Below are 12,134 nucleotides of genomic sequence, written 5' to 3' on the forward strand. Positions count from 1 at the left end.
TTTTTTTTTTTTGTAATTTTTTTTTATTTATTTATTTATTTTTTTTTAATGGTAAGACAAAGGGAGACGATTTGTCGTACTTACTACAAGAGAAATACATCACCCTTAATTTTTATTTTATAATTCTGTACACATGCGCACAGGTTTTTCCTTTTTTTTTGAGAAAGAGAGAGAGAAAAACAAATTTTCTTCAGGGAGAGGAGAATTTGGCTCTTCTGAATTATTATTATTTTTTTTTTTGCCACAAGATAGCGTACATGACGTGTCAAGGCCTCTACACTATCTCGTTCTTATATTTTTGTTTTAAGTTTTGTTTTCCTCCTAATTTATTAATGATTTTTATTAATTAATATAATTAATTTTTTTTTTTTTTTTGGTAAATTAAAGCTTCCACAGCTTTGTCGCCACGTGTATGAATTTTAAAGCACGGGTCCGCCTTTGGATTATTTTTGTTTTATTTTTTTTTTTTTGTTTTCTTAGACTTGGTTATATTACTTTTCTTTTTTAAAAAAAATATCATCGTCGTCCACAACAACAACAACAACAACTTCTTCCCATCAACCCATTTATGTTTGTTTAGTAGTTAGCATTCCAGTTAAAGCCCTCCGGCTGGGTGCTTTGTTCATCCATGGCTTTTTGAGGAGCTTTTCCATTTACTGAAGAATGTCTCTATGTGTTCCACATTGATTCCTAAAAAAAAAACACACAAAAAAAAATGCATGAAAACTCCTCGCATCTTAAAACTCCTATCTCCATTTATTATCTTTTATCTCCCACCAACATATGGATCCATAATTAATTCTTATCAATATTGGTAAAACCCTTACCCATACACTGAACATCTTACTTAATGGGAAATTCTACCCTAACCACTTCCCCCCGAAAACTGTTCTGAAAAACGGAACTTTCCTCCAAAAAAAATTAGCAAAAAAAAGAGTAAAAGTTCTAAATCTATTTGTATGTGATTATACAGAATATCGACATGTCCACTTCGGGGGACGGATTGTGCCGTGGGCTGCCACTATCAGGTACCTTGGAGTATTAATGGATCGTGGGCTGACCTTTACCCCCCCCCCCCCACCGCCACATAAAGGACAGAGTAAATAAAGGTAAGGCAGCCATTCGAGTACTATTCCCTCTGTTCTGCAGGGACTCTACTAAACTGTCCCCAGAGAATAAACTCCTACTGTACAAGGTAGTGGTCAGGCCCATGTTACTTTATGCTTGTCTCCCTCCTGGAGTCTGCCGTGTCGATCCAATATCGCCTCGCTGCAGATCATACAAAATAAATTTCTCAGGCTTGTGACAACTTCCCCCCCGCCCGCTACACGCGTATTATAGACTTACACTCTAACACCAACATGGACGACTATGTAGAACACTACATCAAGTATCTCGCTACTGGTTTTTTTCAGCAAGTGTGAATCGAGCCACAACCATCTATGCAGGCTTATAGGGGACTATAGTTTGGACACGGAGCACAGGCACAGAAGAGTTAGGGACTCCCTGAAGTAAATCCTTCCTTGGAGGCTGGGGGTTTTTCATCGTTTTTCCCCTCATTATTTACTTGTAGTTTTATTTTGTAACAATAGATATTTTGGAGGTTATAGTATTATACTGGAACTCCTTATGTACATATGTATATACTTAAATGTTAAATAAAGATTATTCATTATTCAAAAAAAAAAAAAAAAAAATTATACAGGAAGTTTTGTAGAAAAGTCTATAAGGGGGGAGGGGTACTTCCGGTTGAGGAATTCCGTTCTCCAACTTGGACTTTAGCTACTCCCTTTATTTAAAACCACTCCCTTAAGTGATAGGACCGTATATTACAGAAAATAGGGGGCGAACTTTAGAGGGGAAGCTATTATCCATCTTAAATTATTATTTTTTGGAGATGGGGTCTTTAATTGCAATTTAAGGGGGGAGGGATCTTTCAAATAAACAGATCTGGATGACGCAGCTTCCTCATTCGGCTTTCTGAGATTCTAGCGACAAGGTAAAAAACAAAAGTAGCAATTTTTCCAGCTTTAACCAATCATACATAAATACCCCATCGATTTGTAAGGTCAAGTAATGGTTGTCAACCTTCATGCTCACCAAAGTAACCATGCTTTGGAACTTTGAGGCCAAAGGTGATTGTAGCGCGTGAAGGAACTGGTAGAAATGTCTTCGACCCTTCTTAGAAGGGGAGGCTTCATCTACAAGACCAGGGGTCGGCAGCCTATTTTAAGTAGAGAGCCATTTCTCCTTAAATAATTTTAATAAATTTTACCAAGAGCCGCAAAGATGATAGTGTAGAAAACTCTGCAGATCATTTGTATTCACAAATTATTATTTTATGATATGTATTCAATAACATTTAAATGTTTTATATATTTATTTTCACATATTGCAAAGTAAATAAACAAATAAATAATAACTAAACCTGTGTTTGAATGAAAATGGCGGCAGTCTTACTTAATTACGTACTGCATTTTAATATAATTCTATTCAATTTCAAACCAAATCTCCATTTAAAATTCTTTTTGAAAAAATATCTTTACTTTAATAAATGGAATTTACATTCGATTCAATAAAATTATTGAAATGTACAATTTATTTTGGGGCAGGCTGAAGAGCCACACTATTTGGATAAAAGAGCCGCATGCGGCCTGTACTAGACTTTAAGGGGGCGGGCACAACAGCCGCTCTTGTGGCTGCGGTGCCGTGAGGCTTCGGGTCCCGTCCCGTCTTTCAAAATCTAAATCTAAAATCTAATCTAATTCATGCTTACCAGCCGATTTGGCGACTCCGAGTTGACTAAATCCTGTACCATTCTGATTGGAGAGTATGGTCTTTGAGCCAGTGAGCAAAGTCACTAGTTCTGGATTTTTCTCTCCAGTGCTTTGATTACACAAATAATTACAACATTCCACAACTTGCAGGAACATCCTACAATAATTAAGGAACAAAAATTTACATTTTATTTACTGTTACTAGAATTTTTAGAAGTTAATAAAAATAAAACTGAAGCAAAAAAAATAAATAAATAAATAACTCACCAAGCCTCTTTGTCTTTTTTCTTGGGATATTTAATGAAAGGAATTGCCTGATGTTCATTGGCTCTTTGTAGCCTCATATTTCTTCGTCCATTTCTTAATTGCCATTCAAGCCATCTTATGGTATCTCGAACTCTACTGGAACTTTGCTTACACTCGTCCAATGCAGACACAACTGTAAAACAAAGACGCGAAAAATGTAATTGATATGATTTCCGCCGACGGTCATTGACCATGGCAGATGTCTTTATAATTATTTTGTACACCCAGGAATGTATTTTATTTTTATTTTTATTTTAATAAATAAAGACTGTATAAATAAAATAATTGATATGAACATTCACTCTCAGTATTTGCCTGCTTGCTACTTGCAACTTTCTTCTTTCTCGGCACTTCTACCGAAGTTGCCTTCCCCACTAAAAAGAAAACCAGTATAGTAAGAACCATTACTCAATCTTCCACTTACCAACAGAAGGTATGAGAACGATGAATTTCTTGGCAGAGATAAGCTGTTTGATAAGCGAAGGATGATTTAGAAAAGCATCTGGATCTGGTACCAGATATGGTGGCAATGAATCCTTCAGCCCTTTTCTAGTTTTGTCCTCTAGTTGTGATACTTCGGAACGTAACCACAGTTCGCCCATGTCATGCATCAATTTCTCAACACGTCCTCCGGCTTTGTTATTGTCCGTGTGCTGCAAAAAAAAGCAAGTAAAATGTGTATATTAACTAAATGGTTTATAAAATCTAATGTATTCACTTAAAAATGAAAAAAAGAAATTGTCCACTCAATTAAAATCAAGAATACAATAATTTAGATCGATGTGAACGTAGGTAGTTATGTGATTAGCCTAATTGTCATTAAACTGGACAGTGAAGTACTAGTAAGTCTAGGTAGTTATTGTAAGGGATTAGGTACCAAGCGTAGGTACTTAATTCTTAATCCCAATTTTATTTTTTTGAGCGCACGCTTCAAAGGGATAGATCGTTATTACTTTTAATGAGATTATTCGAAAGACAAAAAAAAATTAAATGTGCAGTCAAAAAACAGTTGGAGCATTTAGCCAACTGGGCGTTGGACGAGTTTTTTGAGCCATTTCTTTGAGGTCATCTCTTTCCAATTACTCAGTAAAAGCAGAACAACATTGTATACTTTATTCTCTGGGCAGTGATGTTGTTCCTGCTTCAAAATTAGTTCTTTTCCCAGCATGTGCCAAAGCTTTTTAAGAGATTAACGTCCAGACTTTCTTTGTACAGAATGCAAAGGCGTAATTGTTTTTGTCGCAAGATTCACTGTGACGCTATCTTGTATTAAACAGATAATTTAGTCGCACATAATCTTCCAAAATAACTCCAAACGGCGTTTTAGATTCTTCTCTCGATTACGTCCCGGAACTGCATTTCATTGCATTGCATTTCCAACCAAAATCGTCCAGAGAACGTTCTGATATAATAAGCACTACTTTTACCACTTGCTTCTCACTTAGTCTTCCATCCAGTGAGTAAAGGGATCTTAAACCAATAGCCACCCTTCTAGAGCTAAACTACTCTCATCATCCAATCTTCTTTTTAGAGTAGAAACGTTGAGATCTTCAACTTTTCTCAATTGATTGCTCGTAATTATACCGGTTCCAGAGCGCAATGAACAGGACAAAAAATTTGTCAGTGCTTGTTGTATTCCTCGTCATCAGTTACTGCTGTTGTTACAACTCCTCCTTCTCTTCCCAAAGCGTTGCCAGACAATCGAGGAGGGATACTGTGACTGAGAAGGGTTCTCTATCGATTACAGCAGCCAAAAGGGAAGTGGTCTGAGTGTTGGGATGCAGTGAAGAAGTATCTTAGTAGATGGTAGGAAAAAAAGAGACAGTTAAAGGGAGTGCTTTTAGAGAACTTAGTTTTCTGTTCTTCTTCTTCTTCTTGGGTTTATAACAGAAGAGAACTTTAGTGGAAGGGGGTTAGAAAGTTGGTGAAGCAGGATGACGGGGCGTGTTAGCAGTATGCAGTGTATTGTAGGAAAGACCAGGAAGGCAGGGGGGGGGCTTTGGAAGAAGTTGGTAGAAGCAGCAGTTAGTAGTGGGTTAAGACTGTCACGAAGTCTTGTTGTTGAAGAAGAAGCACAATCTCGAAAATTACTTTGCAAGAGAAAATAAAAGAGGGGGTTAGGCAGAAAGGAAGAAGGAAGGCAGAAGAAATGATGAGGATCTGGGAGGAAAAGAGGAAGCGGCGTTTGGGGTTGTTGTCGGTTGGTTTTGTAGGGAGAGTAAGAAAGCAGAAAACCGAGGAAAGGGCCAAGGTGGATGTGAGAAGGGTCTTGGGCTTAGGGGGATGAGGTGACGAGGTAATACAGTGCATAACGTTGGAAGCTTAAGTAATTGGAGGAGCTAATGTTTCACTTAGGGAGTTGATTAATGATCCCTGGAGGGATTGTTTGTGTAAAGAGTGGAGGATGGTTGCGAGGCGGTCAAAGTTTGCACCCTTTTGGAGGAGTTGAACTGCCTTCTAGAGGCAGTGGCGAAACAAGGAGAGCAGCGGGTAGTTCGGGGGGGTGGTTTATTTCCTTCCAGTTTGCATGGGCACGTTAGAGTGTTACTTTGGTGGCGTTCGTGTAATTGGACTTGTAAAACTCTCTGCTTGGTGCTGTAGAACGCGCCGGTATATACCCAGCGCTGTACTAGCATCAAGCCCAGTTCACACAGTCCTGGGTCGCCCTTCTCTACGCCCTTCGCACACACACTCACAAACAGCTAGGGCATCGTCTTGCCAAGCTCGTCCACCATTCTTGTTTTGTCCACCCAGCGCCTTCCAGAACAACTTCTCGCGCTCTCATTTTACAACTCTTCTCTCTTCCTCTCTTGCAATACTATTCTCCTACACTATGGCTATTGTTTACTATTATCCCCTTATCTTTTATTTTTTTCTCGTAATTAGAAGCTTCGCAATCGCTCCTTCGAGTCTCAAATAATAGTTTTTAGAAACTTTTCTATTAAACTCGTCAATTTAAATAAAACTGCAGAACCAGAATTGGATTTTTTTATGTTACAATTTACTGTAAACTTTGAAGGTACTACACACACACATGCGCGCGCACGAAGGTCTGAAACTGTAATTCAAATGATTTGGTAAGAAAATTCGTTTTAGGACAGTTTGAGGATAGAACTAAATAGGTTTAAATATTGAGAGTTTAAAGCGTCATGGTAGCCGAACGTTATGATACTAGACCCGCAAAGCTAAGTTGTATTGTTGGTTTAGTGGGTTCGATTCCCGGTCTCTAGTCGTTGGATTTTATTTAATTGTTAATATGAGAACTTTACAGTAAAGTATGTTTGCTAGTCGCCTCCGTCCACGATACCTAATTTGGTACTTGGACGTAAAGCCCCCGCCTGAAAAAATAGGCAATTACTAATTACTACTTCTATTGGGAGTTCAACCTAAAACTTGAGGTGATTCACGACGGTAGCTATTTAATATAATGTGCATAAAGATGGACTGGAAAAGTTAAGATATACAATTAAAGCAATCCACAAAAATTTGTGAGTAGTTTTCTTGTAACTATAATATGGAACTGCCAGTAAGTACGAGGAGCGACGATTTTCATTATATACATCGAATGTAGTAGTACATGATGTATACTGAAGATAACAAGAATCTGGATGATTTAGGAGAAATTGTTACGATATGTGGTACAGAGGACGAGGGTGGTAACGGTTTGGTTTTAGGAAGCCCTTAATAATCAAACTATATGGCATATAACACAGGCCCGGCACTCCTCTACTGTTCACTCATGGACAGTTCTCCACCAAATATTACTGTAGGGGGTGGGGTGCTGCTATATGGTGGCCAAGCCGTTATGGGTTTGCTATTTCCGTAGTACGCCACTTAATGGTTAGGAACTAGATTTGGGGAACATTGTATGCGGCCAACCATATACATATATATATATATATATAATAGATGTAGATATACACCAATGCAGAGCTGGAGAGAGGTGGTAGAGCAAGTGGAGGCGGTCAGCATCCTCAGCCACAGTATCCTATTACTTGGGATCCTCTCTACTGCCTCCCTCATTGTTTTGGCCTTATATAACTCCCCCTCCCTTTACTAGAGAGAGTGCTTTATCCGCACTCTATATTCACTCTCAAGGGTTGTTTCCGCCGGCTAAATCCACATCTATGAACATATATATATATATATAAATGTGTCTACGTATACAGATACATTATTGATTTGCTGCTACATTTGTTTATAAAAATAAAAAAGTAAAGTATAAGGGATGATTAAACGCCAAAAGGTACGCGAATCAGCAGGTACCCAACATTTCATTCATACTTCCGCTCGTAATTTCAGCCATTTAGAAATGATTTTATTTATTTATTTTTTTTTACATAAAAATAAGAACAAAACTAATAAAAATTCTCTCTTTTCTCAGTTTTGATCTCCCCAGAATCAGAAAAATCTGAGTGGTAATAAACACATCTTTCTCTTACGGCAACCGCAACAATTTAAATAACAAATTCTTAAAAAAATATCCGGTACGTGGGGAGGATTTTGGACTTCCATCCATTATCAGGAGGTAATTAATGAGTTTGGTGTAGAGAATTCTACTTTTAACTACATTTCCTTTGCGCACTACACTTGCTGACTGAATGAGAAAGGTTACAGGAGGATGGAAGTGAATTATTTAATGAGTATTTCCTGATTTTTCTATTTTCCCACGAATTTGACAAATTCCAGCCAAGCAAGACTCTTTAAATCAGGTTATCTATCCCAAAACATTTATTTAAAGAGGGTTTTTTGTGCTATAGTCTTTACGCAAAGGGCCAATATTAAGAATTCTACTGATATAGGAGGGTATTAGGGCACGGCGACCAACCTAGGTAAAAACTAGGACCCCTATTAATACCAGATGAGACCTTGGACGAGTTATAAATCAGTTATTATATAAAGAGAAATTGAAACAGTATTGAAGGGCCGGGCCCAAGATGGACTCCAGTTAAGGGTTCTCTTAACGCTCGGCAGGGAGCATTAGTAGTGAGGGGATAGACAGCATTCTGCTCTCTCTCTCTCTCTCTCTCTTTTATATAGATATATATATGTCTGTGTGTGTGTTTATCTGACAGTATGTATAAGTGGAAGCTAGGAAGCAGAATCATTTGGAGATGTAATCTGCATATTAGGGCAACATAGCGAGGATAGCAGTGGAGGAGTGAGTATTCTCCGGTGAGGGTATGGAGTACCTTCCACCAGCAGATATACACTGTTAGAGGGTTTTGTGGATATAGAGGAAAGTCTGGGAGATTACCATAAAGAGAGAGTCCCCCTAGGGTTAGTCTCTTCTAGGCAGAATGAAGCGGAGGTAAAAGCAGGGAGACGAGTGGATCAGTAGGAAATTCAAATGAATTGTACCGTTCTAGAGAGTATGAGGGGAGGCAGGCAGGCAGGCGTCTGTGCTTGAGGCGGAAGAAGTGGATAACGCAGTTTGAAGAGTACGACCAAAGCCAAAGCCTCTAGTATACAGTAGAACGAGCGGCAAGGGGGTATAACATACTCCGGGGGGAAGGTTTTGTGTGAACGAATTTAGCATTCAAAACAAGTCACGTCTAGATGCTACCTCTCCTCTACACCTGTGGTAGGTCGCTGTTGACGACGCTGCTGGTTTACGCTAAACAGGGGGGGGCAGGGGTGAGAGGGTTTTTTAGGGAAGAGAAACGGTGGAGAAAAAGGGTCGCCGCCTGGAAGTAGTGGGAAATGAAGCTCCAAGAGGTTGGGGATGATTTGATGTGTTTAGACATTAGGAACGACACACTCGAGAGAGAGGGCGTTGGTAGAACTGGGAACAAGAGCGCCCGAGGGAGTGCGCTGCGGTGGAAGGCCGAATACAAATGCCGAGTTTGCACCCTTGTATAGAGAGGCGGTCTTCCCAAGCCTCCAACCACCATCGTCATGATGATATAGCCTCATCAGGTATGCCCGGCCCGTACTCTGGATCCACTTGACTTTACTCTCTTCCACCTCCGTTCCATAGTTGCTGATGCTGTGTATTCCCTTCACCCCCGGCACGCAAACATCCTCCACATCCCCCTTGCTTGGCGACTCTCTCTTCTCTTTCGCCCTTGTACGTTCAGACTGCCACTTACATTATATTTTGCCAACCCTTCTCTCCATGTACCTGTACACTGTATATACAGTCACAAGTTCAGAGTCGCATGAAAATATGGCACATGTCACACAACACACTCCCCCTCCCCAGCTACCACACTCATCCTCTCTCTCTTACACACACTCTCATTTCTCCATCAATCTCTCTCTTCTCTCTCTAATCAAAACACTCTCTTCTCTGATTCTTACAAAATATTCATAACAGCTTTACTTCCGCTTGCTCTAAAGTTTACTTCCGCTTTCTCTAAACTACTACGATAATTTCCAAATTTTTACCCATTCCCAAAATATTTTCTCGAAAATGGTCACATTTTACATTGCAGAAAGTTCAAATTTGTTATTTTGTTTATATGTTACTTTGAAATCAAGGGTTTCGGTCAAAATTTGGTCAACCGGAAGTTACTACTTTTAAAAAACGGTTAACCTTAGGTAAAGTTATGTTAAGCACTCGTACTGATTAATTTACCTCTGGTGATGAATGAAAATGTGATACTGATCAGGGAAAAAATGAACATGCGCCCTATTCAGACATTATCCACCAATGCGGATCTAGCCTCCACTTTCAGTATGTTTAGACTTCACCTTTGTTAAATGAACTAACTTACAAAATCCTTCCTACCAACAAGTTCTTGAGGGTTACGGTGGGAGATTGATGTAAGAATGAGAACTAATCTGCTATGAGATGGCCACACGGCTTTTGTCCTTAACTACATAGATAATATAATAATTTATTCCAATACTTGATAAGAAATCAATAGAAAAAGTTGAATATGCAACTGATTACTCAAACGCTGCTGCACACCCCATGATGAAACAACTAACCAGGGTACTTGGGTGATTTCGTGGAGGAGAAGTGGGAGCCGACCAGTAACAGAAGTCTATTCGCACAACCTCGATTGCCCTCCCTAGATCCGAGGTGTGGTTATTAAATAACGAGACTATTGCTATAAAACATTTTATTCGTATTTAGTTATTATCACCTTCAATATACACCCCTCCCCTACCCCTACAACGTTCCATGCGAATTTACCATTGTTCGGAAACAGTGCTGGAAGTCTTTTTCTGTGAGCTCCTGCATGACGCGTGCCGCTTTTTCTTTCACACAGCTTCAACGGACTGAAATCGTGTTCCTTTTAATGCAGATTTGACTTTGGGGAACAGATGAAAGTCACATGGGGTCAGGTCAGGCGAATAAGGCGGATGGCCTAAAACTGGGATGTTGTACTTGGCTAGAAACGTCTTGACAGACAATGCAGTGTGAGCTGGCGCGTTGTCTTCATGTGTAATATTTTGGAAGAAAGGATATTTAGGTTTGAGTTTTGAGCGTGTTTAGTTAAAGAAGAGATATGAAGGGTTGACAGCTAGAACAATATTGGTTGGTAGCGCTGTCTTGTGGCTGTGAATTTGACAAAGAGGGAGCGCCCAAAGACAAACACACGGGGAGAAGGTGGCTTTCCTGTTGGTTGAATAGCAGGAACCTACCACTACTCTCCTGGTAAGTCGCTCGAGTGTACGTAAGTTTGTTGGTAATAGGAAGGAAAGTGTCAAACGGGTTGGTGGAATGCTTACAAATCAATAATCAGGAGGTTGGATATCTCCGCTGATGTAGAACTGCTTGAAGTGCTGCTCGCTGATGGCAGTCATTTTCGTGATAGGAGCTCTTCTGTTAACTAGTACTGCTACCCAAGCTCCTACACTAAACCAAAAGGATTCAAACCCCCCCACCCCACTTGCTCCCTCATCATCCTTGTGCCACCACTTTACAAGTAACACAGAGTTCTCTCTCCTGTTAACATGCTTTAGCCAAGGGCGGTGTGGCTGCTCTCTGTTTAATCAAAATCCTTCCCTAAGTCCTGTTTAATGATCCACGCGCGTACCCACTTCCTCCAAACTCTTCTCCCTTTAAAACTGAACCCGCTGCTTTAACTTGTTACTCATTGACTTGCTCACACAACCCCTCTAATTATAACACTACTGCAACCTCCTAGAAGGTCTATTCTGCCTTGCTCATCCGGTATTCTCTGTTTTAACTTGTTCTCTCTCCACTTCACTCGTATAATATATGTAAAATTTATTCTTATACTTATTTTTTTTGTTACTGCTATTGCAATCATGCAGATTTGATTCTGTTTTTAACTGAAATACGTTTCTAGCTCCATTGTGTCAGAAAAATAACTTTATAAGTTTGAGTAAAGTAAAGTAATTGCCCATTTTTTTTTTTCAGGCGGGTCTTAACGTACAACTACTAATTAGGTGTCAGTGGACGGGGAACAGGAGCTCACATACTTTACTATAAACAATTTTTTTTCTAACAAATAAAAAGTAGTCATACGCGGGATTCGAACCAGTGATCTTCCACACACAAAGCCACGCTCTTGACCACTAGACCAACACCAACCACCCTACAAGTTATATCACCGTAAAGTTTTTGAGTTTATTTGCCAAAACATTGCTAATTTTTTTGGCGGCGGGGGTGGTTACTAGTTAATAGTCACAAAATTAACTAATAACAATAGTTTTAAACACTGGCCAGACATAATAAAAAAAAAAGCTAATGAATTATAGTAAAAAATAGATATCCAACTATAAAATGACTAAAATAGAAAAATGATCCGATGAAAATGTCTATGAAAGAGAGAGAGAGAGATCGAGAAATAATAGGAAAATGCCATACAAATTTTCTCGTCAAGAAAAGCAGCAATTTATTTTGGGTATTTACAGTTTTTTGATGACCACACATATACACACACACACATACACATAATATTTAGAAAGTGGTAAAACTAGGGGGAACAAATTTAATAACAGCTCCCAAGTATTAAATAAATAATAAAGACGTGGGATATGAGGCCACAAAGTTTTTGATAAAGGTAATAAAAGTAAGGAAGTTGAAAGGCGAAGAGAGAGAGAGCGAGTGTGTGGTACTGGCCAATGTGG

At 39.2% G+C, this 12,134-nt stretch overlaps 1 protein-coding gene across 3 annotated transcripts in view; it reads right to left on the minus strand.

Moving 5' to 3' along the window:
- Smg5 (Smg5 nonsense mediated mRNA decay factor) overlaps nucleotides 1–12,134 on the minus strand; it is a 44,031-nt gene continuing 31,897 nt past the window's right edge. For all 3 annotated transcript variants that reach the window (XM_074116619.1, XM_074116621.1, XM_074116620.1), the window contains 4 exons: nucleotides 3,508–3,736; nucleotides 3,045–3,216; nucleotides 2,777–2,934; nucleotides 1–690 (listed from right to left, as the gene is read on the minus strand). In XM_074116619.1, the coding sequence (XP_073972720.1) occupies nucleotides 623–690; nucleotides 2,777–2,934; nucleotides 3,045–3,216; nucleotides 3,508–3,736 (627 nt within the window). In that variant the 3' untranslated portion in view covers nucleotides 1–622. The remainder of the gene's footprint in view (nucleotides 691–2,776; nucleotides 2,935–3,044; nucleotides 3,217–3,507; nucleotides 3,737–12,134) is intronic.

This window comes from Rhodnius prolixus, unplaced genomic scaffold (assembly GCF_049639745.1).
Source record: "Rhodnius prolixus isolate KJV_2025 unplaced genomic scaffold, Rpr scaffold_19, whole genome shotgun sequence".
Taxonomy (NCBI): domain Eukaryota; kingdom Metazoa; phylum Arthropoda; class Insecta; order Hemiptera; family Reduviidae; genus Rhodnius; species Rhodnius prolixus.